Genomic DNA, 27,059 nt, shown 5'->3' with positions numbered 1-27,059 from the left:
AAAGAAATATGGACAAGTGGGTAAAGAACCTTTTAAACAGAAAGCTTATTTAACTAGAGAAGGAAGTCTTAGCCAAGGGAATTAAATTTGACTTGGCACCCCGATGTGTCTCTGTAGTGGATCTCATTCCAGCTACACAATCTTCCATCCAACCACATATCAGCAAAAGAGACCGAAAAACTACGTCTCTGGGTCTTGGCAGATCTGTCCATTGCCAAAGCACCTCTTTCCAAAAGCAGGTCCAGGTGAATATGGTTAACTTCACTAGCTTTACTTTTCTCCAATTTTTGTAGATTGGAGTACATTGGGTTAATTTAGAAGAACTGGAGGAAAGAAAACTGCCTGCAGGATTCCTAATAATAATACAAACAGAAGCTTAATTGCAGGATCTGTAATAATGTCTCTTAATTTTGGCAGCACCGGCTCTTCTCTTTAAATATAGGCCACAATGTTTCTTTACTGAAGGTGTCTAAAGTCAAGTCTATGAAATCTTGCCAAGAGGAAGATGGTGTGATGCAGAAGGAAAACCGATGACCGTCCCTCCCATTCTCTTTCTCATGTATAAGAATGCTGAGAGCCACCATTGGAACTGGAGAACAGAAAGAGAAATAGAGAGAGGAACGGACCCCTAAAACTATTGGCCGACAATGCAGCTTCTAATAGTGTCCTTCTTCTGGTTTATAATACGTACCAGTGGTAAGCATATTTGTTCTATCTATCTATCTATCTATCTATCTATCTATCTATCTATCTATCTATCTATCTATCTATCTATCTATCTATCTATCTATCTATCTATCCATTTACTATCTATCTATCTATCTATCTATCTATCTATCTATCTATCTATCTATCTATCTATCTATCTATCTATCTATCTATCTATCTATCTATTTATCTATCTATCGCATCTCTCTCTATCTATCTATCTATCTATCTATCTATCTATCTATCTATCTATCTATCTATCTATCTATCTATCTATCTATCGCATCTCTTTCTATCTATCTATCTATCTATCTATCTATCTATCTATCTATCTATCTATCTATCTATCTATTTACTATCGATCTATCTATCTATCTATCTATCTATCTATCTATCTATCTATCTATCTATCTATCTATTTACTATCTATCTATCTATCTATCTATCTATCTATCTATCTATCTATCTATCTATCTATCTATCTATCTATCTATCATCTACTATCTAGAGTATCTATCTATCTATCTATCTATCTATCTATCTATCTATCTATCTATCTATCTATCTATCTATCTATCTATCTATCTATCTATTTATCTATCTATCTATCTATCCATTTACTATCTATCTATCTATCTATCTATCTATCTATCTATCTATCTATCTATCTATCTATCTATCTATCTATCTATTTATCTATCTATCGCATCTCTCTCTATCTATCTATCTATCTATCTATCTATCTATCTATCTATCTATCTATCTATCGCATCTCTCTCTATCTATCTATCTATCTATCTATCTATCTATCTATCTATCTATCTATCTATCTATCTATCTATCTATCTATCTATCTATCTATCTATCTATCGCATCTCTATCTATCTATCTATCTATCTATCTATCTATCTATCTATCTATCTATCTATCTATCTATCTATCTATCCATTTACTATCTATCTATCTATCTATCTATCTATCTATCTATCTATCTATCTATCTATCTATCTACTATCTATCTATCTATCTATCTATCTATCTATCTATCTATCTATCTATCTATCTATCTATCTATCTATCTATCTATCTATCTATCTATCTATCTATCTATCTATCTATCTATATTCTCTTGCCCTCCCTGTCTCTGTCTCTTTTATCCCCCCTTTCTTTCTCTTCAGCTGTCTTTTTATCATTCTCTCCATCTATATTGTGTCTATTTATATCTCCCTCCCTCTTTATATATAATTTTGGATGTCTGGATATAAATCGGTGTGTGATATACGGTCCTAATTATTTATATAACATATTTAATAAACCAAATAAATGTTAACATTGCCAAAGAAAGTGGGTAAGAGGACTGAGGAATTGTTCCCTGTGTGGAAATGAAGAATATTAGAGCTGACAGTTAAGGCGGACATACATTAGTAGAATGTACTTTTAAAATTTTGTTTTAAGAACATTTGTTTTATATTATAATTGTTAGTGGGGTCAAATTAACATTCGTTTTTGACCAGAGTGAGGGGAAAATTTTAGGGGCAGGATAGAAATTTTTTTTCTAACAAATGAATTTCTAACAGTGATTTTTAATTAACCACTTAAGCCCCGGAAGATTTTACCCCCATTCCGACCAGGGGGTATTTTGCGATTTGGCACTGCGTGACTTTAACGGACAATTGCGCGGTCGTGCGACGCTGTACCTAAACAAATTTGGCGTCCTTTTTTTCCCACAAACAGAGCTTTCTTTTGGTGGTATTTGATCACCCGTGCGATTTTTTGATCACGCGCTATAAACAAAAAAAGAGCGTCAATTTTGCAAAAATAGCAATATTTTTCACATTTTTTTATATGAAATTCCCCCCCAAAAAAATGTAAAAATCAAAATTTTTTAACATTTTCGGCCAATTTGTTTTATGCTACCTATGTTTGGTAAAAAAAATCGCAAAAAGCGTATTTTGATTGGTTTGCGCAAAAGTTATCGCGTTTACTAACAAAGGGAAAGATTTTTGTCATTTTTGTTGTTTTTTTTTTTCACCCGTAATGGCGGCGATCTGCGATTTTTTTTGCGTTACTGCGACATTTTGGCGGACAGATCGGACCCTTGACTGACATTTTTGACACTTTTGGGGTTACCAGTGACATTTCTACAGTAATCAGTGCTATATATATGCACTGTTACTGTAAAAATACACTGGTAGTGAAGGGGTTAACTTTATTTGGGAGGGAGGGGCTGTGTGTGTCCCTAGGGGCGTGATTCTTACTGTGATTGGCTGTGGCTTCAGCTGTAAGGACACTGATCAACGGATCTACATAGTAGATCCATGTGATCAGTGTCTTTGCAGCGAGGAGAATGACAGGTGGCTTGTTTACACAAGCTGCCTGACATTCTCCCTCTCCCCCGCCGATCGCCGAGTGGCCGCCGGACATCGGGTCCGCTGGTCACACGCGCGGGGGGGTCCGTGACCACGCGGGAGCGGGAGCGCGCCTCCGGGGGCGCGCGCTCGCTCCCTAGACCCTCACAAGCAAGCAACGTAGCCCTACGTTAGTTTGCCTGTGAGGGGCTGACCGCCGACGTAGATAGTCGTGCGGCGGTCGGCAAGTGGTTAAAAAAGCCAATTTGTTTCAAAATGTAATGTTAAAAGCAAATTACATTTTGAAGTACATTTGAATGATATTCATCAAGTCTGACTACTCTGGTTTCCTCTCACACTCCAAAGACATGCTGGTAGGTTTTAAGCCAATTATTTTTCAATTTTTTTACATGTATATTTGACACTTCATCGAATATATCGAGGGCTGTACCTAACGTAATGCAAAAGTGGGCATGAACTTTTTCTTGTTCAAAGTTTTTATTGATGTTTAACATAGGAATGTACAATAACTGCCATACCATGGAATATAGTATACAGAAAACGCATGGTGTGGTGCGCATAACAACATTGAAACAACAATTAGCTTTTCTTAGTACTCAGAAAACAACTAATTTATCACTTCAGCCCCAGAAGGTTTTACCCCCTTCCTGACCAGGCCCTATTTTGCGATTCGGCACTGTGTTACTTTACCAGGCAATTGTGCGGTTGTGCGGTGCTATACCCAAAAAACATTTATGACCTTTTTTTCCCACAAACAGAGCTTTCTTTTGGTGGTATTTGATCACCTGTGCGATTTTTATTTTTTGCGCTATAAACAAAAAAAAGCGACAATTTTGAAAAAAAAAAAACAATATTTTTCACATTCTGCTATATGACATTCTCAAAAAAAATAAATAAATAAAAATCAACATTTTTTTAACACTTTAGGTAAAATTGTTTTCTGCTACATATTTTTGGTAAAAAAAATCACAATAAGCTTATTTTGACTGGTTTGCGCAAAAGTTATTGCATCTACTAACTACGGGAAAGATTTATGTCATTTTTTATTCTTTTTTTCTTTTTTTTTTTTTTTACTAGTAATGGCAGCGATCTGCGATTTTTAGCGGGATTGCAACATTGCGGTGGACAGATCGGACCCCTAACTGACATTTTTTACATTTTTTGGAGGACCAGTGATATTACTACAGTAATCAGTGCTAAAAATATGCACTGTTACTGTAATAATGACACTGGCATGGAAGGGGTTAACATTATGGGTGATCAAGGGGTTAAATGTGAGCCTAGGGGAGTGATTCTAACTGTGGGGGGGGGGCGTGGCTTCTGAAATGACCATAGAGACATGTGATCCTATATAGAAGGATCACAGGGGCTCTATGATCATTCCAGGGAGAAGAACGGTCAGCTGTGTTTACAACAGCTGCCTGTCCTTCTCTCTCAGCGGGGAGCGATCACAGGTGGCTGACGGCAATCGGACCTGCCTGCCCCGTGCATCGGCTTCCCCACTGACGAACGGGGGTGCCACCAGCGGTGCACGCTCGCCCCCTAGCTGCAGGCACACGAGAGATATAGGTGTACGTCGGTTTGTGCAGGAGGGCCACACTGCCGCAGTAAAAAGGCGGCAGGCGGTCGGCAACCGGTTAACCACTTAAGCCCCGGAGGATTTGGCTGCTAAAAGACCAGGGGGTATTTTGCGATTCGGCACTGCGTGACTTTAACGGACAATTGCGCAGTCGTGCGACACTGTACCTAAACGAATTTGACGTCCTTTTTTCCCCACAAACAGAGCTTTCTTTTGGTGGTATTTGATCACCTGTGCGATTTTTTGATCACGCGCTATAAACAAAAAAAGAGCGTCAATTTTGCAAAAATAACAATATTTTTCACATTTTTTATATGAAATTCCCCAAAAAAAAATGTAAAAATCAAAATTTTTTAAAATTTTCGGCCAATTTGTTTTATGCTACCTATGTTTGGTAAAAAAAATCGCAAAAAGCGTATTTTGATTGGTTTGCGCAAAAGTTATCGCGTTTACTAACAAAGGGAAAGATTTTTGTCATTTTTGTTGGTTTTTTTTTTAACGCGTAATGGCGGCAATCTGCGATTTTTTTTGCGGTACTGCGACATTGTGGCGGACAGATCGGACCCTTGACTGACATTTTTGACACTTTTGGGGTTACCAGTGACATTTCTACAGTAATCAGTGCTATACATATGCACTGTTACTGTAAAAATACATTGGCAGTGAAGGGGTTAACTTTATTTGAGAGGGAGGGGCTGTGTGTGTCCCTAGGGGCGTGATTCTAACTGTGATTGGCTGTGGCTTGAGCTGTAGAAACAGTGATCAACGGTCCTACATAGTAGAACCGTGTGATCACAGTTTCTACACAGGGGAGAATGACAGGCGGCTTGTTTACACAAGCCGCCTGACTTTCTCCCTCTACCCCGACGATAGCTGAGTGACCGGCGGACATCGGGTCCGCCGGTTACACGCGCGGGGGGGTCCGTGACCACGCGGGAGCGCGCCGCCGGCGGCGCGCGCTCGCTCCCCAGAGCCTCACAGGCTAGTGACGTACCCCTACGTCACTTTGCTTGTGAGGGGCTGAGAGGGATGGGCTGTGTGTGTCCCTAGGGGCGTGATTCTAACTGTGATTGGCTGTCTGTTGAGCTGTAGAAACAGTGATCAACGGTCCTACATAGTAGAACCGTGTGATCACAGTTTCTACACAGGGGAGAATGACAGGCGGCTTGTTTACACTAGCCGCCTGACTTTCTCCCTCTACCCCGACGATAGCTGAGTGACCGGCGGACATCGGGTCCGCCGGTCACACGCGCGGGGGGGTCCGTGACCACGCGGGAGCGCGCCGTCGGCAAGTGGTTATAAGTCAATAATGCAAAACAGGGTGAGAATGGCAAGGAGCATGCATACATTGCATACATTGTAGATTAATGAAAGCGGCACAAACATGGACGCTGCAAAGCAATTTTTCTGCGACTCAATAACATTGCATAGTCTATATAAGTCTGTATAACAGGAGTCTCTAAACTACGGCCCTCCAGCTGTTGCGGAACTACACATCCCATGAGGCGTTGTAAAACTCTGACATTCACATCAGTGTTAATTTTGGCAGCAAATTTCAATTTAGTTTTAGTCTTAGTCTTAGAACTAAAATGGCATTTTAGTTTTAGTCCCATTTTAGTCTTCTGCAAGTGTTTTAGTCATATTTAGTCGACGAAATTAACACTGATTCACATACATGCCTAGGCATGATGGGAATTGTAGTTCCTGAACACCGGGAGGCCCCCCTAGCCTCCCGAGAGCGAGCGCCGTACAGTTACGGCGATTTGCCTGGGAGCGGCTGCCTGCCGCAGTACATCTGCGGCGGGCGGTCGTAAACTGGTTAAACATATTAGAAAGTCCAATGTGAATCCAAAAAATACGAAAAGCATATCAGAAAAATATGAATAAAATATCAGGAAAAAACAAGAAAAGTGTCCCAGTGCAAAGAACAAAAAGGTTTGTATCACTCGTGAACGTTGTCCTCCACTGTTTAAATAAAATGCACACTCACCAGAGCTATCCAGGTTATAAGACAGTAATAGCGCATGTAGCTACTGGTGTCTTGGACCCTTTTGATCCTGAAGAACAAATCAACCAATGCAAAGAGTCTCCTCATATGGAACTGTGGCATCAATATATGAAAATCCAAATAAAAAATAGGGAGATACTCATAGTGTAGCAATCAATATAAAAGGTCTTTAATTAAAAATGCAAAGTTACAAAAATAGTTAAAAATGACACTGACCAAACGCAGTAACAGCAATACGATGAGGTCCAAATAAAATACAGAAAGCAAAGATGTATCCGACAACTTATTTTTTTTTTAGGAGCCTCTTTGGGGGGGGGGGGGGTTGGTGAAATATCAAGGGTTTAAACAGACCCCTGATGTCTCACTTTTGAGACAGAGAAAAGAACTGAGGCCAGAGCTTCCCAGTCCCAGCCTCAGCTGCACTGGACTGAACTAATGGGAAGCGCTCTGTGCTGAGCCGCCTCCTGTTCATTCACAAAATAAAGCATAGCAAACATAATTTACTATGTTTCAGTTAAGAATGAACACATAAGCGACCGGTACAGATCACTCGCTGTGTTCATTCAGAAAAGGAACGGGCTGGTAAATTAAATATTTACTGGTCCCTTCCTCCGCTCTCCTTCCTGAAACATCCCCCGCAGCACCTGGTGGGTGAGAAGAATAGGGAAGGTGGTAGCATTGCATGGAGGGAGACAGGGGGTGCCAAGAAGCAGGGGAAATTGGCACTGCAGAGGGTGACTAGGGTGTGCCTAGGCACCCCCGGCACACCCTCTGCTCATCCCCTGGAAAAATAACATTTAATATTTGTGGCCAGACCAGATCTATTGTGTTTGTGACACAGCCACGCACACATTTCTGCCATCGGTCTCTCTGATTTTCCTAATGTCTCTGCTCTTTCCCATTATCCTAAATTGTTACATAGTTACATAGTTACATAGTTAGTGAGGTTGAAAAAAGACATCAGTCCATCCAGTTCAACCTATGATGTGTGTGTGTGTTTGCTGTTAACCATACATTGTATACCCCTGTATGTTGTACGTTGTATACCCCTGTATGTTGTACATTGTATACCCCTGTATGTTGTGATCTCTAAGGCGCCCATCTAATAGTTTTTTGAAACTATCAATGCTTCCTGCTGATACGACTGCTTGTGGAAGAGAATTCCACATCCTTACCGCTCTTACAGTGAAGAACCCCTTACGCATTTTAAGGTTAAAACGCCTTTCCTCTAGTTTTAGTGAGTGGCCACGTGTCTTATTGTATCTCCTTTCTCTGAATAGTTTGTTCCTTATGCTAGGGTCACCAGTACAGTATTTGTACATTGATATCATATCCCCCCTCAATCGTCTCTTCTCCAGAGAGAATAAGTTCAGTGCTTGTAGTCTTTCCTCATAGCTGATGTCCTCCATTCCCCTAATTATTTTTGTTGCCCTTCTCTGGACTTTCTCCAGTTCCAGCACATCCTTCCTGAGGACCGGTGCCCAGAACTGGACAGCATACTCCAGATGTGGCCGGACCAGAGTCTTGTAGAGCGGAAGAATAATCTCTTTATTTCTGGAGTGAATCCCCTTTTTTATATATCCCAGTATTCTGTTGGCTTTGCTTGCAGCTGCTTGGCATTGCATGCCACTACCAAGCCTGTTGTCTACCAGTACCCCCAAGTCTTTTTCCATCCTAGACTCACCCAGAGGTTCCCCCCCTATTGAGTAGCTTGCTTTCTGGTTTCTGGCCCCCAAGTGCATTACTTTACATTTTTCAACATTAAACCTCATCTGCCATGTAGTTGCCCACTCCGTTATTTTGTTCAGGTCTGCTTGTAAGGTTTCCACATCCTGCATAGAAGATATTGGCATGCCTAATTTAGTATCATCCGCAAATACTGAGATTGTGCTAGATATCCCCTCCTCTAGATCATTTATGAATAAATTAAACAGGATTGGTCCCAGGACAGAACCCTGGGGGACCCCACTTTCCACACCCGCCCAATCCGAGTACTTCCCATTAATCACCACCCTCTGTACTCTCCCCTGGAGCCAGTTCTCTATCCAGGTACTCACCTTATGGTCCATACCTACCTTCCTTAGTTTGTACAGTAAGCGTTTGTGGGGAACGGTGTCAAAGGCCTTTGCAAAATCCAGATACACCACATCCACAGGCTTACCTTTATCTAGGTGGCTGCTCACTTCATCGTAGAAGGTTAATAGATTGGTTTGGCAAGAACAATTTTTCATAAATCCGTGCTGATTAATACTTATAATACCATTTTCATTACTAAAGTCTTGTATGTGGTCCCTTAACATCCCCTCCAAAATCTTGCAGACTACAGATGTTAGGCTGACCGGCCTATAGTTACCCGGGATATATCTCGGCCCCTTTTTAAATATTGGTACCACGTTGGCTTTTTTCCAATCGGCTGGCACCATACCCGTCTGTAAACTATCCTTAAAGATTGTTATATTGATCTCTTCCTCTTGTTGCCCCCACTAGAAGCCCTGGAATGCAAACACTGCTTGGAGCGATACTCTGATCACTGTGCGTCTGAAGACACCATAGAGTGCGGCGACAGCGTTGGGTGTGGCGCAGCGTCTGGCTTTTTTCAGAAAGGTAAATGCCAGTATGTTATGTTTTTGATATGCCGTATTTAAATGTTTTTCATTGGAAAGGGAATTTCGATGTTAAAGTGTTATTTCAAGGAGCCATAAGCAAGCAGGATACTCTATAAGGTGAGTTCAATGCCAGCGATGCTATTTGTTATTGTTATCCGCATCTTTGGGTTTAAAGCGAAGTTCCACCCAAAAGTGGAAGTTCCCCTTATCTTACTCCCCGCCCCCCCCCTCCGGTGCCACATTTGGCACCTTTCGGGGGAAGGGGGGAGCAAATACCTGTTTTTGACAGTTACCTGCCCCCACTCCCGGAGGGGGGGGGGGGTTAGTGGGGTACCTAACCCCACTTCCGGGAGATCGGGCCGCGGTGCAATCACTCGGAAGTTTGGCCCCCTCCTCCTTCTCCCGCCAATGGGCCATTCTGAAAGCGCAGCGGAGAACCGGCTGTGAAGCCTCAAGGCTTCACTGCCGGTTTCCCTTACAGACAATGGCAACGGCAGCACCCGAGAGCCGATGAGCTGCATTGCCGACATCGCTAGATTCCAGGACAGATAAGTGTCCTAATTTTAAAAGTAGGGATAGACCGATATGATTTTTTCAGGGCCGATACAGATATTTTGGTCACAACATATCGGTATCGGCCGATATGGACCGATATTTTGTACATTTAAAGTTTTGAAAAATAAAGACAATTTTTGACACAAATCTGGTACTGAACATGTTAATTTTTGTTTAATGCTTAATGGCTGGCTTGCTGGCACCCTGTGGTAAATGGCTGGCACCCTGTGGTGGATGGCTGGCTGGCAGGCACCCTGTGGTGAATGGCTGGCTGGCTGGCACACTGTGGTGGATGGATGGCTGGATGGCACCCTGTGGTGAATGGCTGGCTGGCTGGCACACTGTGGTGGGCGGTTGGCTGGCAAAATGGCTCCCTTTGGTGGGTGGGTGGCTGGCACAGGGGCTGTGGGTGGCTGGCTGGTACAGTGCCTGTGGGTGGCTGGCTGGCTGGTACAGTGCCTGTGGCTGGCAGGTACAGGGCCTGTGGGTGGCTGGCTGGCACAGGGGCTGTGGGTGGCTGGCTGGTACAGTGCCTGTGGGTGGCTGGCTGGCTGGTACAGTGCCTGTGGCTGGCAGGTACAGGGCCTGTGGGTGGCTGGCTGGCTGGTACGAGGCCTGTGGGTGGCTGGCTGGCTGGTACGAGGCCTGTGGGTGGCTGGCTGGCTCACTGGTATAGTGCCTGTGGCTGGCTGGCTGGTACAGGGCCTGTGGATGTGGGTGGCTAGTTGGCTGGCTGGCTGGCCCTGGGCTGCTGTGGAAGGGTGTATGGCTGTGAGCCAGCCAAGGACAACGAGAAGCAGCTGCTCTAGAGCGTTCCACGCGGTTTAGCTTTCCCAGCCACAGCGCTCCTGTCTGTTTCTGCCCAGCCGCTTCCTGGCCCAACTCTGCATTTCAGAAGAGTGTCAAGCAAGCCAAGGACACCTAGATGCTGATGCACACCACGATGGTGGCCTCTGCATTCTTCAGCGCTTCTTCTTTCTAACCACCCAGCAGCTTCCCGTCTGATCTCTGCACAACACCAGCGGCTTGCCTGCCGATCTCTGCTAGACAGTGGCGGTCCATTGGGGACGCAGGGGCGCCACCCCCTATCCATGCGTCCGGCCCCCTAATCTACATGCAGGGCGCCAGAGGCATGGATTCCAATGGGGTTTTTTTGTGAAGCTCGTTATTAGAGCCAGAGGCTCTAATAGGCTTCAAAAAAGGGTTGGCTTGGGGTCTTCCTGGCCAATCAGGAAGCGGGTCCTGAGACCCATTTCCTGATTGGCCAAAAGGAGAAGCCATGCTATTGGCCAAGGAGGAGGAGGGAGGAGACGCAGGGGAAGCCTGACCCACGGAGGAGACTGAGGGGGAGCTGCCACCGCCGCCGCTGCCTGCCAGTCCAGGGTGAGTGAGTTGGGAACCGGGAGGGGGGGGGGGTGTATGGTGTGCGGGCTGGAGCTAGTGTGGTTGGGGGGGGTATGGTGTGGTCCATCTGCCGCCCCCCCGGCCCATGGAGCACCAACCGCCACTGCTGCTAGAGATGTTAAGACTTCCACAGATGACAAGCTGATATTTCCTCCATTAAATGTGAGTGCTATATTTCTTCATCACTACCAAATAGTTGTTTCCAACTCCACACTTAGATAGAGGCGCCCCCTGTTTTTTTTTTCACCAACTAGGTTTACTCAGGAGTCAGGACCTATATAGGGTAGCTGCCTCTTTCCTCCATACGTTGATTTTTTCAACTGTTTATCCCCTTTTTTCATCCCTCAGATCCACCCTTCTGCATTACTGGTCTGGGTAATGATATAAAATTAATTTGGGTACAGCGTTGCATGATGGAGTAATTGTCAGTCCTACTATCACAGTGCTGAACAATGAAAAATGATAATAAGGGGGTGTAACATGCTGGGGTGGTTAAAGACTTCATCAAAACTGTTTTGGAGAATGTTGAAAGCTCAACAAAGGCGCAGTGACAGCTTTGCTGTACACACCATTCCTAAACTAGCTGAATGCCATGAGTACAAGTCCTAAATATGTGGCATGGAAGGGTGAAGGGGTCCAGTTTTGTTGAGGTGTCCAATGCATTTTGCAGCCAAGACATTTTGCAAGATCCTCTTGTTTACGGCGTTAACAGAAGTCTCTTGTCTCATTACACCAGGGTTGGAAAGGACAAATTTTTTTTACAAAGGCTGCCGGTTTCCGATAGAATGCAATTCCTGGCTGTGCATTTCCATGAATGGGACATATCTGCAGTCCTACATCACCTGCTGCGATGGGGAGATGTGCAACCTGGATTATTATAGTAAGTAAAGTGACCTGGATTATTATAGTAAGTAAAGTGACCTGGAACAGAACCAACAAAGTCCGGGGCCACGTGGATTTTGAAGTGCCCATCTCCCCACCTTTGATTTGTTTTGGTTTACATTTACCCTAACCCCAAACCCTAAACTTTGCCTAGACTCCTATACCTAACAGCTGAGATCCAGATATGATGTGTATTGCCTACATACATTGGTCCAGTGTACCAATGTAAATAAGTTTAATATACAGAGTGTAGGGTTCAGGAGTATGCTATGTACAGTCTACTAAACAGAGTGTAAAGGTCAGTAGTATGTTATGTACAGTCTACCATACAGAGTGCAGTGGTCAGGAGTATGTTATGTACAGTCTACCATACAGAGTGCAGTGGTCAGGAGTATGCTATGTACAGTCTGATATACAGCATGCAGAGGTCAGGAGTATGTTATGTACTGTCTACCATACAGAGATCAGTGGTCAGGGGTATGCTATGTACAGACTAATGTACAGAGGGCAGGAATATGGTATGTACAGTCTACCATACAGAGTGCAGAGGTCAGGAGTATGTTATATACTGTCCACCATAGACAGTGCAGAGGTCTGGAGTATGCTATGTACAGTCTACCAAACAGAGTTCAGAGGTCAGGAGTATGCTATGTACAGTCTACTATAAAGAGGGCAGAGGGCAGGAGTATGCTATGTACTGTCCACCATGCAGAGGGCAGAGGTCAGGAGTTTGCTATGTACAGTCTACCATACATAGAACAGAGGTCAGGAGTATGTTATGTACTGTCCACCATACAGAGTGCAGAGGTCAGGAGTATAGTATGTACAATCTACCATATGGAGTGCACAGGTCAGGAGTATGCTATGTACAGTCTACCATACAGAGTGCAGAGGTCAGGAGCATGCTATGTACAGTCTACCATACAGAGTGCAGAGGTCAGGAGTATGTTATGTACAGTCTGTCATACAGAGTGCAGAGGTCAGAAGAAGGCTATGTACAGTCTAGCATACAGAGTGCAGTGGTCAGGAGAACGCTAAGTACAGTGTACAAAACAGAGTTCAGAGGTCAGGAATATGTTATATACAGTCTACCATACAGAAGGCAGAGGTCAGGAGTATAGTATGTACAACCTACCATAGGGAGTGCACAGGTCAGGAGTATGCTTTGTACAGTCTACCATAAAGAGTGCAGAGGTCAGGAGTATGCTTTGTACAGTCTTTCATACAGAGGGCAGAGGTTAGGAGTATGCTATGCACAGTCTAACATACAGAAGGCAGAGGTCAGGAGTATTCTATGTACAGTCTACCATACAGAAGGCAGAGGTCAGGAGTATTCTATGTACAGTCTACCATACAGAAGGCAGAGGTCAGGAGTATTCTATGTACAGTCTACCATACAGGGGGCAGAGGTCAGGAGAAGGCTATGTACAGAGAACCCTGAAACACCCAGAACAAATAAGAGCTAAGAGTATGCTATGTGAAGATGGCCTTTACATGATTAAGTATTCTTTCTTGATCCTTCAGTACCCAGTGATGAAGATGAACCGTATAATGGTAAAATATGTGAATCTTGCTACGTAGAAGACACTGCGGATGGATGCAGCTCCAGACAGACACAGAAGTGTAGAGGTGATGAGACTCTGTGTGTCAATTATGGAGGATCTCGCAGGAAACAAGGTAATTGAATTATTAATTAATGGTAGGGATGAGCAGAGTGATTTTAGTGAAATTTGCAGGGGAAATACATGCTAAGTAACGAGTCAGTAAAAAACTGGTCCTGCACTGTTTACCTTTTTTATTACCAACCTCCTTCCATCCGACATCCTTCGATTGAAAAATCAAGCTGGGTAAAAAATTGTTGGCTGCATCCAATCAGATAATACAATAGCCTAGATAGGGGGGATCTTTTATATCTTTCTGTGTGTATGGCCACCCGAACACTTTGAGCAGTCACAGAAATCACAATAATTTAAATCCTGGTGTCTGCTTAGATTTTCGATGTGTTTACAATTTCAACCCCCTACCTTGTACCTTGCTGCAAAATTACAATGTTGCGGTCTGATCAATGAAGGAGAGGAGACTGAGGAAATGCTTCCTCCTGCTTGCAGCAGACTGATGACATAACCTCAGCCTAGGAAAAGTCACCTAAAGTGATACTAAACACACACTGTTTATTTTACATTGTCCCTTCTCTTTCTATATGTGGATGATGGCACTGTAATTGTTTTAATTAAAAAAAAAGTAAATTTTTCCTAATCAGTATACAGCTGTCACATGACCCAGCTCTCTCCCAGCCTGTCTGCAGGGAAACATAAGCAGGGGGAGCGTCTAGTTCTCTGCTGCTGGTAACATGTTCAAAATAATAAAAAAAAACAGCCTTTGCAATACAGAGTAAAAAATAAATAAATACATAATATCAATGAATTGTTTTACCCACTTTTAGACCGGAAGGATTTGCCCCCTTAATGACCAGGCCCTATTTTACGATTCGGCACTGCGTTACTTTAACGGATAATTGCGCGGTCACTGTACCCCCCAAAAAAATTGACAAATTGAAACAATATTTTTCACATTCTGCTATATGACATTCTCCAAAAAAAAAAATGTAAAAATCAAAATTTTTCAACATTTTAGGCCAATTTGTTTTCTGCTACATATTTTTGGTAAAAAAAATCGCAATAAGCGTATTTTGATTGGTTTGCGCAAAAGTTATCGTGTCTACTAACTACGGGAAAGATTTATGTAATTTTTATTTTTTTTTTTTTTTCCTTGTAATGGCGGCGATCTGCGATTTTTGCGGTACTGCGACATTGCGGCGGACAGATAGGACCCCTAACTGACATTTTTGACACTTTTGGGGGTATCAGTGACATTACTACAGTAATCAGTGCTAAAAATATGCACTGTCACTGTAATAATGACACTGGCAGGGAAGGGGTTAACCCTGTGGGTGATCAAGGGGTTAAATGTGAGCCTAGGGGAGTAAATCTAACTGTGGGGGGCGTGGCTTCTGAAATAACTATAGAGACATGTTATCCTATATAGAAGGCTCACATGGGCTCTATGACCATTCCAGGGAGAAGAATGGTCGGCTGTGTTTACAACAGCCGACCGTCCTTCTCTCTCAGCGGGGAGCGATCGCGGGTGTCAGGTGGCAATCGGAGCAGCCTGACACACGCAACTGCTTCCCCGCTGACGATCGTGCGCTCGCCCCCTAGCTGCCACCAAGCGAGCAACATATCCATACTTTGTTTTGCCTGTACGAGCCACCCTGCCGTTGTATCTATCTATCTATCTATCTATCTATCTATCTATCTATCTATCTATCTATCTATCTATCTATCTATCTATCTATCTATCTATCTATCTATCTATCTATCTATCTATCTATCTATCTATCTATCTATCTATCTATCTATCTATCTATCTATACAGGGCTTTTTTTTCTCAGAGAATAGGTGCAGGAACTCCCCCTTCTAAGTTACTTTGTGTCTCCGCCCCCTACCCACCTCCGAGCACTAACCCTTGGTTCTACCCCTACCCACCTCTGAGCACTAACCCTTGGTTCCACCCCTTCCAACCTCCGAGCACTTACCCTTGGTTCCACCCCTTCCAACCTCCGAGCACTTACCCTTGGTTCCACCCCTTCCAACCTCCGAGCACTTACCCTTGGTTCCACCCCTTCCAACCTCCGAGCACTGACCCTTGGTTCCACCCCTTCCAACGTCCGAGCACTTAACCTTGGTTCCACCCCTTCCAACCTCCGAGCACTGACCCTTGGTTCCACCCCTTCCAACGTCCGAGCACTGACCCTTGGTTCCACCCCTTCCAACGTCCGAGCACTTACCCTTGGTTCCACCCCCTACCCAGCTTCCAGTACAGCCCCTTATAGAGAATATAGAGCCAAGTATAATTTTGTATTGGAATGTATAGGATTAGATTATGATAACAAGAAAAGCTATAAAATAGATCCCCCACAGCCAGCAGCAATAGACCCCCCCCCAGCAGCAATAAACTCTCATCAGCAGAAAAAGATCTCCCAGCAGCCAGCATCAATAGACTCTCTAGCAGCCAGAAACAGTGGACCCCTCCCTAAACAGTAGATCCCTGCTAGCAACACTTAACCCTCAGTACCAAAAGATCCTCCCCCAACAATAGATTGCCATGCAAAAATAGATCCTCTCCAGCAACAATAGATCTCCCAGCAGCCAGCATCAGTAGACTGTCCAGCACCCATTGGAGGTGCCGGAACTGCGTTCCCCCGCGTTCCCGCTGAAAAAAAGCCTTGTATCTATCTATCTATCTATCTATCTATCTATCTATCTATCTATCTATCTATCTATCTATCTATCTATCTATCTATCTCTCTCTCTCTCTCTCTCTCCCTATATATATATATATATATATATATATATATATATATATATATAGTAAGCGGTCGGCAAGTGGTTAAATCGTCATACAAATATAAATTTGAAATCAAATCCTGATTATTTTTTCGGCAATAACATGGTGTGGCCAGATTTCTGCCAGTCACAGGCTGTGTTACGCCCCTCCAGCCTGTGTCTTAGAATAAGAGGGAGGTGAAGCCTCCATCAATCTACATGTAATATCCCACCCCCATTGTGTTTAGCTGGTTAGTGGGCATGGAGGAGGAGGGAGGGAGTGGGCTGTCATTTACCACTGTGTATACGCCCACATGTGTGACTCTATAGTCACATGGGCTGCTCAGATGTGATAGGGAGGAAATGCTCAGCATAGAAATTCACTGAAAACTGAGCATGTGCAGAGCTGCCAACACCGCACTGCAAAATCCCTAGCTGAATTGGGGACATGGACAGGGGGGGGGGGGATAGAGAACAGCCGGATCAACCAGGTTTTTTACAGAGTACAAAAAATGAATCTCATAGTGACTGAGTGAGTGTGAACAGCATGGAATACACCATTTATTGATAGTTTTTTATGAGGTGGGTTTAGTGACACTTTAACTGAAGCTCAAAGATGGCTTTTAAATAAAATATGGAGCTTTTCTGAATGTTACTGTTGCTGTCTGTTGTTACATTTCATACATTTATTAATGCACATTTACATTTACTGAAAGGTTCAGGTAAAGTGTCTGTAACTATTGATTAATATATGCTTGTATGTATTTATTTTTTGATTTTTTTTGTTATCTTTTTCATTCTACAGATGGAACAGAAACTGACGTTTCCTTTAAAGGCTGTGCCAATACTTTGGCATATGAACATTTTGAGTACTTCTATGGCTTTGAAGAAACTGGGACTGAATTCTTTGAAAATTAAAAAGTTCAAAAACATATTTGGACAACAAGTGCAGAGTGCAGTAATCAGGGCCGGGACAAGGGATGGGCAGGAGGGGGTGGCTGCCCTGGCACTGTGGTATCATGTAAAGTGGAGGGGGGGGGGATGTCGCGAGGAGATTGGGGGGAGGGAGATTTGTGCTGGGAGGAGGAATTTGGCAGATGGCAGGGGGAAAAAAATTGTTCTAAGAGGGGGAATTTGGTGGGAGTGCTAGGAGGGGTGATTTGGGGACATTTGTGTTGGGAGGGGGATGAGGAAAGGGGATTTGAGCAAGGAGGGGGGATTTGAGGGCTTTGTGCTAGAAGAGGTTATATGGTAGAGGGGGGAGAAAATTTGTGCTAGGAGGGGACATTTTTTTTTTAGGAGGTGGAATTTTTGCTAGTAGGGATGATTGGGGGATGGTTTGCTAGGAGGGGGAATTGGGGGGGGGGGGGGGTTGTGCTAGGAGGAGGCAATGAGGGGAGAATATGTGCTGAGAGGGGGATATGGAGTGGGGGAGAGAGAATTTGTGCTTGGAGGGGAAATTTGAGGGTTAGAGGATTTGTGCTATGGTGGGGGTGATATTTTTTTTTTTGGGGGGGGGGATTTGAGCTGAAGGGAATTTGGGGAGAGAGAGGTTTTAAACTGGGAGGGTGGATGGGGGGGAACAAATATTTCTTCTGGGGGGGGGGATTGTAGCAGGGGGGCAGATTTGTACTACTGGAAGGGGAAATGTATGCTTTGAGAGTACACATACAGATTAGCACTCAATTTTTTATTTTTTTTGTTTTTTTTTGTGGGGAGGAGGGTTTTTTCCTGATACTCGTACATCTTGGGGGGGGGGGGGGGTGCACTTTGGCATGTTTGCCCTGGGCTCAAAATGACCTTGTTCCGGCACTGGCAGTAATCAAGTGCAGTAACCTGGTAGCTAACCAGATTACAGGTCACTACAGTCAGATCAGTCAACAGACAATTCCTGACTGACTACCAGGAACTTTGCACATCCTTATTGTGATTTACATTGTCTAATGGTATGGGCTGGTTTATTTGCAAAAAGTTAGAAAATTAGGAGCTCTTAATAGGAATAGTTTATCATTTTCCTGGGAATTGAACAGCTACAACAGCACAAAAGTTATAAGAAAAAAAAAAATAAGAAAACTACTCAGCATCAAACCCAGGACAAGAATGATCATTAAAGGCCAACTCTGGGTGCAAAAAACCCCAAAAAACCCTTGCAGGCCCCCCCCCACATTCCACATTGCAAGGTTAAAAAGCTTACTAAGACTAGGGGGTTGCAGAAGAAGTTGTATTGTTGTATTATTTATCTGATTCCATTGATCCGGTCCTCCTCAGCTTGCTCTGTGAGCTGCTCCCGGCTGCGGTTACACTCCTGACTCCACCACACACAATTCATACACAGATGGGAGCTGGTAGGCAAATACCTGTAGTGAAATCAATGGCTGAAAACATCAGGCTAAACACACTTCTCAGTTCTTAAGAGGTTGAATTATCTGAACCGCTAGACTGATGATGAGTCACAAACCAGGGTCGGTGCAGGAGAAGAATTTCATAGTCAGGGGTCAAAAGCCAAAGCCGATGCAGGAGAAGATTTTCCTAGTCGGGGGTCACAAGCCAAGGCCAATGCAGGGGAAGAGTTTCATAGTCAGGGGTCACAAGCCAGGGCCGATCCAAGAGAAGAGTTTCATAGTCAGGGGTCACAAGCCAGGGCCGATCCAAGAGAAGAGTTTCATAGTCAGGGGTCACAAGCCAAAGCCGATGCAGGAGAAGAGTTTCGTAGTCGGTGGTCACAAGCCAAGATCGGTGCAGGAGAAGAGTTTCATAATCAGGGGTCACAAGCCAAGGTTGGTGCAGGAGAAGAGTTTCGTGGTTGGGGGTAACAAACCAAGGTCAATGCAGGAGAAGAGTTTTATAGTTGGGGGTCACAAGCCAAGGTCGATGCAGGAGTAGAGTTTCGTAGTCAGGGTTACAAGCCAAGGTCGATGCAGAAGAAGAGTTTCGTAATCAGGGGTCACAAGCCAAGGTTGGTGCAAGAGAAGAATTCTCGTAGTCGGGGGTAACAAACCAAGGTCGGTGCAGGAGAAGAGTTTCGTAGTCAGGGGTCACAAGCCAAGGTCGATGCAGGAGAAGAGTTTCATAGTCAGGGGTCACAACTCACAAGCCAAGGTTGATGCAGAAGAAGAGTTTAATAGTCGGGGGTTACAAGCCAAGGTTGATTCCAAGCAACAATAGAGGTAGCTCAGGGCAGCGGGTGGGATAATGTGTGAAGCACAATAATCTGGCAAACAGGAAGTGCAGAGACATGGCTTAAATCAGGAAGTTCATGGGAGGAGCAAAGAATTCAAGGTTCAGCAGAAATGAAGGCACAGGGCAGGGTTGTCCAATGGATCAGGCAGGGTGGTGTCCAGTATCTCAGGTAGCTCAGCAAGAAGAGTCATTGCCAGACACAAAAGAGGTTCCAGGTTCAAATCCAGACCCTGAGAAGAGCTTTGTGGAATAAAAGAGAAGGAGCAGGGAGTCAGGTAAGTAATGCAGCCTAGTCCTTCCACCCCTTAGTCTTAATGAGAATTTAACCCTTGCACTCAGGGGGCTTTAAATGTATGTTAATGGATGAGGATTTTAGAAGGTATTTAGATCTGTTGATATTTTAGTTAAAAGGCTAACCTCTAAAACCTAAGATCCAGTGGATCCTGAAAAAGACCTCAGTGGATTGCAAGTAGTAAATCTGGTAGAGTAAAGAGAACACAAGATGTATGACTGAGAGCCCCCTTCAATTTTTTTGTTGTCATAATAGTAAAAAATTGCCAACATGTTTCAGGGGGCTCAACTGATCCTCCTTCATCCAGGTTTATGCAGATAAGAGTTGGAAGAAAGATGGACTGAAAGCGGCTATCCTTGAGTAGATACCTCTAGCATGGATTAAAGGCCTGCTCTGGAGGCCATTCTATCAGTCTTCTAGAGACTGGCTGCTAGACCGAGGAAGAGAAAAATTTGGTTAAGCAACCAAAAATTGTTGGCTATTCTTTTTACTCTCATGAAATTGAACTGGACTCTCAACCATATGTCTGGCACTCCCTTCACTCTACCAAGATTGACCATTGGGAGCCACATGGAAGAAAAATATATTTAAAATATATTTTTTAAAAAATTCATTTTTTTCCCCCAAATATATTGGAAATATATTTGAAATGCTACAATTTTGGCCATATTCAATATATTTCTAAAAAATTGTTCCCTAAATATATTGGAAATATATTTTTCTTCCATATGGGGAACAACAATAGACACGTGGTTAAAGAAGGTGGACACAAAAAAGTAAATTTCCCTTTACAGGTATTGCCATTTTTTCTTCATCGTTTGTAGAAACACGGTTATTTCTTTCAAAGATTTCGGCAATGGTTGATCCACCTATGTCGTATCTTTATATTGTATGCTGTTTGGATGTACTTTATTTGAACCTCTTCTGTATAACAACTTTTGGCAAATCATTGTACCATGTCAATTGTGGAATGACAAAATTGTTGCAGAGTGCGATCACTGGGTGCAGCGGAGTCCATTCAGATCAGACATTGTGGAGTAAACAGGAACTGGCTTCTTTATTGGAACATAACACAGAAATCAAAGATGTCACCTCATTGTAATAAGAACAACAGAACAGGAAGAGATAACCAACAAGTTCAGTACAGTGTGCAGGAAATTACAACACATCATAGAAATGCATAGCATATCACTGAGCATTAGCGACATCTAGTGTCCTATTTGTGAACTGCAGTTAATCTGCTAAACTGAAAGCTGTTGTATCTCCAACAAAAATAAGGAATTTTAAAAAATCCAATAAAGCAAAAATGGCTGCATTTTAATATAAAACCAGCAAGAGGGTGACTTCAGGTAAGCCTGCCCTCAGTTTATGCATTGCCATACATCCTTTCAAAGGTAAGAATTTGAACATTTATGTTGTCAGTTTGTTTCTTTCTCTGTGCACTCACTTTTGCTAAAAATAAATCAATAAATAAATAAAAAGTACATTTTGTTGTCTTCCTATTTTTGTCTGTCAGCCTAAAATAATAAATCAGAGCAGGGTATCTATAAAAATGAAGTATATTATTAACCAGTTGGTGTCATATATGCCACATCACAGACAAATGTGTGTAGCACTACTCCCTAGGGAGCTGCAGATTACAGATTCCCCTGGGTTACCCATAGCAACAACATCACAGTTTAGCATTTTCAAAGTGCTTTGGCTCAGTCAGGAAACAGTCTAGGAGTTTTTTTTTTTTTTTTTTTGTGGTTTTATTGAGAACTTGGATAGAGGAAGAGAATGAGTTGGATACTCCAACTTGAATAAACTATGCACAATTTGCTGGGGCGACTAAATATAGCTGAGTGCGGCAAGGCCGCTGCTTCACCTTGTCACTTGCAGTGAAGAAGACACTAATGAACTGTATTAGATAAGCTTTACTATACTGTGGAACACTCTTCAGGGCCCTTCCTGGCACCCCCTTTGTCCCTATTCTTCAGCGCTCTCTACATGGCACCCCCTTTACTGTAACACTCTCTGTGTGAGCTAGCTCCTTGATGCTCTGACTTCATTGGAGTGGTCCTCCTTCCTGGGCAGACCCTTTGGCAAATCTCCTGGTACTCACGGACACTGTTTTTCCCGAAAGACTGCCAGCAGTTCCACCGTCAGCTCCACTGGATCCTCTGTAGCTCAGCTCCACCGCCTAAGACCACCTTCCTCACACACTGCAGGAGGAGAGACAGCCATCAGCCTCCTCCTGGGACTCTGCTTCCTGCCAAAGACCCCTTGTCATATATCACCCCGGCTTTTATGGGCAATCCCAGGATGCATTGCAAGAATGCCCTCCCACTGGGACTCCCACAAAAGCCAATGTGTCACTGGCTGGGTTTCCTCCACTGTCCAACAAGCTCCCTCATTGGATACAGTGGGGACACTCCCTCAGACCCAGTGAATCAAACCTGAAGACATGCAACAGGCAACCTAATAGCTCAGGCTCCCCTGATAAGCAGAAGGAGCAATAGATGCTTTTTCCTAGCACCTACCTAGGAGGGTGCTACACGTGTATGTTGGATGCATGCTTCAGGAGGGTCAGCATCACATGATTACTGCAAAAGTCTGTGATTGGCTATTGCCCACCACCCAATCACAGTCACACTATAAGACGCTGATCACCGCCATGACCAGTATAGCATCTATAGCTCCGTAAATTCCAATATACTTTGTATATACCATAGCTTGTAGACGCTATAACTTTCACACAAACTAAATAATATACACTTATAGGATTTTTTTTTTTTTTAACCAAAGACATGTAGCAGAATACATTTTATCCTAAATTTATAAAACATCTTGATTTTTTTTTTAATTGAATACATTTTATAGAAGAAAGTAGATAATATTGTTTTTTTTTTCTCAAAATTTGGGGGGTTTTTTTTCCGTCTACATAGCAAAAAATAAAAAACCTAGTGGGGATCAAATATCACCAAAATAAAGCTTTCCTGACAGACTCCATGGCAGCATACATATGGGTTAATTCCGCCTCCACTGCTCCCATATAGGTCCCCACTTCCATAAATCTTTGCTCTGAACCAGAGGCCACGTTCCTTTTTTGTCCTCCTCCTAAGGACCAGAATGGTTGAAGTCTTACCTTGGATATAGTTTCCATAATGCCTGGTTGTTTGGCAAGCTGTGCCCCAGAAGATGTGTGGGTATTCAAGAGTCTTTGAGTGTTTGAAACTCCGTAGTTCAGGAGCCGGAGCTGGTGTCGGTTTCCATGGTGAGGCTCCAATTAACATCCTCTGGCATAGTGGCGTGGGTTATGCTCCCGACAGTTACAGCAAAGTGAGTGCTATGGCTGGGGCCTGGGCATGCTGATCCCCCCTCTAACAGGCCTAGTGTAGGATTCCTTCGAGGGGCTTCATCTTTTAGCAAGCTGGATAGCACCATAACCCGGACCAGAGTTGGCAAGTTGGGCCTTGCCTCAGGACCAGCGCCTACTAGGCCGGAAGACGACACATTCTAGAGGACAAAGTTCAGAGCGTGTGAAGGTAGCACGTTTTTACAGACCAGGTCTGGATTTTAAGGAAAAGCTGGTGAAGAGGCCAGATATCCCCTCAGAAGTATGCTAAAAGCTTGACCTCAGGTACCCAAGAGTCAAAGCCATGGTTCCCCTTGCTAGCACTGTTCAGCTACCTGAACCCTGTGCCCCTTCTCATCAGGCCAGACCTTCTGTCACTGGCTGCTTTTCTACATCTATGTCCAGTTACGTCTGACAGTCTGGTTCTTGAGATTGGACCTCGGCTGCTCCTCTAGAGTCATTTCTTCTCTCTTGAATGCTAGGAGAGTAAACACAATCAAAGTTTATGGGAGAATCTGGTCAAGGTCTGTGCAATACATGTCTGAAATACATGTCTGCTCCTGACAGATCATGTACTGACCTAGAAGTTCTAAATATTCAGGACTTCCTCTAGTCAGATTTAGAACTGGCTCTATTGATCAGCTCCCTCAGATTACAAGTGTCAGCTTTAAAGGCCTTCGCAGGTGTTTCTAGGTCTAGGCATCTTTTCTTGTCCAACAATTCTTCAAGGAAGCAACTAGGCTCAGACCTCGGAGTAAGCGGAGGTTTTCCAAATTAAGTCTTCCTCCTGTTCTTAACTTCCTCTCGAGTGTTCAAGGCAGGGCTTTTTTTCAGCTGGAACCACCACCTCTGGCTCAGGCCCTCTGCTCACCACTATCACTTGTAAACATAGAAGTCCGACTTGACAAGTGACAGCTTGTCTTCCAACGGCCTCCCACAGATCTGATCTCCTAAGTGGCTCCCACTGAATGCAGGATGAGGACAAGGGAGATGCAGATGCCTGGGATGTAGTGTGGATGCTTACACCCCCATTGAATAATCTCCCTGCAAGTGAGAGAGGTGGAGCTACAGTGTGTAGGGAAGTACTAGTAAAGAAGAGGGGTGAAAGTTAGATGTGGATGGGGGATGCAAAGGTAAACAGCTGTGGAAGAAGGCTGAACTCTGCATTCTGGGTAGTGCACCCCTGAATTCTGCACTATATGCGTAGTGCACCCCCAAACTCAGCATGTAGCGCAAATCTGCAACCTCCACTGAACTCTGCACTCTGTACTTACTATGTACTGTACTATGCACTTTACTAACCCTTTAGGGCCCTCCCACTGTTAGTGAAATTTGACCACACTCACTATTTGATGCGGTTTGGAGGGTGTGTGTGTGTAGGTGGGAAAAGGGTGGTTTTGGTGGGTTCGTGATTGAGTTCCTTCACCTTTTTCATGAGAAAAAAAGCCCTGGTTCTAGGGCTGTCTCCGTTAAAGGCCTCTCTGTCATGTTCGCCTTTTTCCTGGCTTTCACGTCGGCATAAAAGCCTAGAGATTGATTCACTGGTTATGGAGAACTTTTCTTAACGTTCTTCAAGTTCAAGCGGTGCTTTTACCTATGCTTGACTCAATTCCCGAAGGTACATCAGTCTTTCATGCGAACCAAGTAATTGTTCTGCCAACCTTTGGAGTACTAATACTCTAGACATGGTAGAGGTCGTAATGTGGCTTAGTTGGTTAAAGCACATGTCTAGTAAACAGGGAATCTTGAGTTTGACTCTCAGCAGTGCCTTCCATTAGTTCTAGGAATCTCTCAGATATTGTGAAATTATATCCAAAAGCTACAGCTTCCTTCAGGCTTTGGAATGCCTTCTTTTTTGCCGGTAAGGACAAAGGGAAATGTGTTTCAGGACAATTGTGGCAAGGATTGTGTGGGCCATCCGACTGGCTCACAGAGCCAAGGACTTGGCTCCTTTGGGGATGGTGACTGCTCACACGATCAGGAGTGTGTCTACATTCTGGGCAGCTTTGCAGCATGTGGTTCCCAATGTTATCTGTAGAGCGGCCTTGAGGTCCCCAATTAACCACTTACCGCAAAGTGACGTAGATCTACGTCGGCAGACTTTGCGGGGTTATACCGGGATGATGCCTCTAGCTAGAGACACCATCCCGGTACCGTGGTTTAGTGTCAACGGTCGGCTTTCCGTCCGTAACGACCGATGCGATCGTTACCCGGGTGAGCGGGAGGGGACGTCCCCCCCCCCCCTGCCGCCTCTTCACTGACTTTGCTCGGGGCTCCCGTCCCACCGTCATGTCTGGATGAAGTCCCGATCAATGCCAGAAACGGGTCTCCGATGACGTAACACGGAGGCGGCGTCCATGACGTCACTTCTGGGTTACTGTGCTGCAAAAAGCGGCAAATTTAAAAAACGGCTGTATGCAAAAATGCCGTTTTCTGCGTTTTGCATACATGGAAGCGTAATGGAGGGGTCTAGGGTCTTTTAGACCCTCGATCCCTCCATAAAGAGTACCTGTCACTACATATTGGTGTCACAAGGGATGTTTATATTGCTTGTGACAGCAATAAAAGTGATCAGATTTTTTTTTGTTTAAAAACCTGTAATAAAGTAAAAAAAAAAAAAAAAAATAAATAGGAAAAAAAAAATGTAGCTGCCCCCGTCACCGTTAACTCGCACACAAAAAATGGATACAGAAGTCGAGCCGCGAATGAAATCGCTGTTCAAACCACACATGTGAGGTATCGCTGTGATCGCCAGAGCGTGTGCAATGATTAAAAAAAAAAGAGCTACACTCTAACTCTAAACTGGTAACCGTTAAATACATTTAGAGCGTCGCCGATTCAGATCTCTATTGACCGTAGTTTGTCGCCATCCCACGGGGGGGGGGGGGGGGGGCGCAATTTTAAACTGTAACATGTTGGGTATCTATTTACTTGGCGTTACATCATCTTTCACAATATACAAATAAATGGGCTAACTTTACTGTTTAGTATTTTTTAAATGCAGTGAAATGTGATTTTCCAAAATTTTTCCAAAAAAATGGCGTTTTAAAGACCGCTGCGCAAATTCCGCGTGACAAAAAATATTGCAATGACTGACAATTTATTCTCCAGACTCTTTGCTAAAAAAATATATATAATGTTTGGGGGTTCTAAGTAGTTTTCTAGGAAAAAATACTGGTTTTAACTTGTGAACAAAAAGTGTCCGAAATAGGGCTGGGGCTTAAGTGGTTAATACATTTATGGCTCATTATTGTGTAGAGCCCGCCTCTTTATCTTCTATTAATTTTTGGTTTACAAATCCTATCGGTTGACGGTGTCAGTTAAACCCTTTTCTTTTTTTCTGCAATTGCACACCCATGTGTGTATGGCGAGTTATTTCCCATACGTATGCTGCCATGGAGTCTGTCAGGAAAAAGGAAGATTTCTTACCAAATGCAATTTTCCTTTCCTGATGGACTCCATGGCAGCAGGAGTTCCCACCCAGATTCATGAGTAGGCTAGTTACGGAACGTGGCCTCTGGCTCAGAGCAAAGATTTATGGGAGTGGGGTCCTATAGGGAAGGAGTGGAGGCGGGGTTAACCCATACGTATGCTGCCATGGAGTCCATCAGGAAAGGAAAATTACGGTAAGTGTTTGATAGGAAATTTTCCTTTTTATTTGTAGAAAAACGAGAAAATTATATAATTTTAATTTGGGTACACTGCGCAATTGCCAGTTAAAGTAGCACAGCTATCAAAAAATGGTCTGGTCATG

General features: G+C 43.8%; 1 protein-coding gene across 1 annotated transcript; it reads left to right on the top strand.

Moving 5' to 3' along the window:
• Positions 1-587: 587 nt before the first annotated feature.
• On the top strand, positions 588-17,414 carry LOC309568046 (uncharacterized protein; the record flags this gene model as incomplete). The annotated part of the gene is made up of 5 exons (XM_082273626.1): positions 588-696; positions 9,152-9,268; positions 11,966-12,109; positions 13,636-13,788; positions 17,302-17,414. The coding sequence occupies exons 1-5, from the start codon at positions 648-650 to the stop codon at positions 17,412-17,414; spliced, it is 576 nt and encodes a 191-aa protein (XP_082129752.1). The 5' UTR covers positions 588-647.
• Between the last annotated feature and the right edge of the window lie 9,645 nt (positions 17,415-27,059).

This window comes from Pelophylax lessonae (assembly GCF_965119305.1).
Source record: "Pelophylax lessonae genome assembly, chromosome: 12".
Lineage (NCBI taxonomy): Eukaryota > Metazoa > Chordata > Amphibia > Anura > Ranidae > Pelophylax > Pelophylax lessonae.
This window is presented reverse-complemented; position numbering and strand designations above follow the sequence as displayed.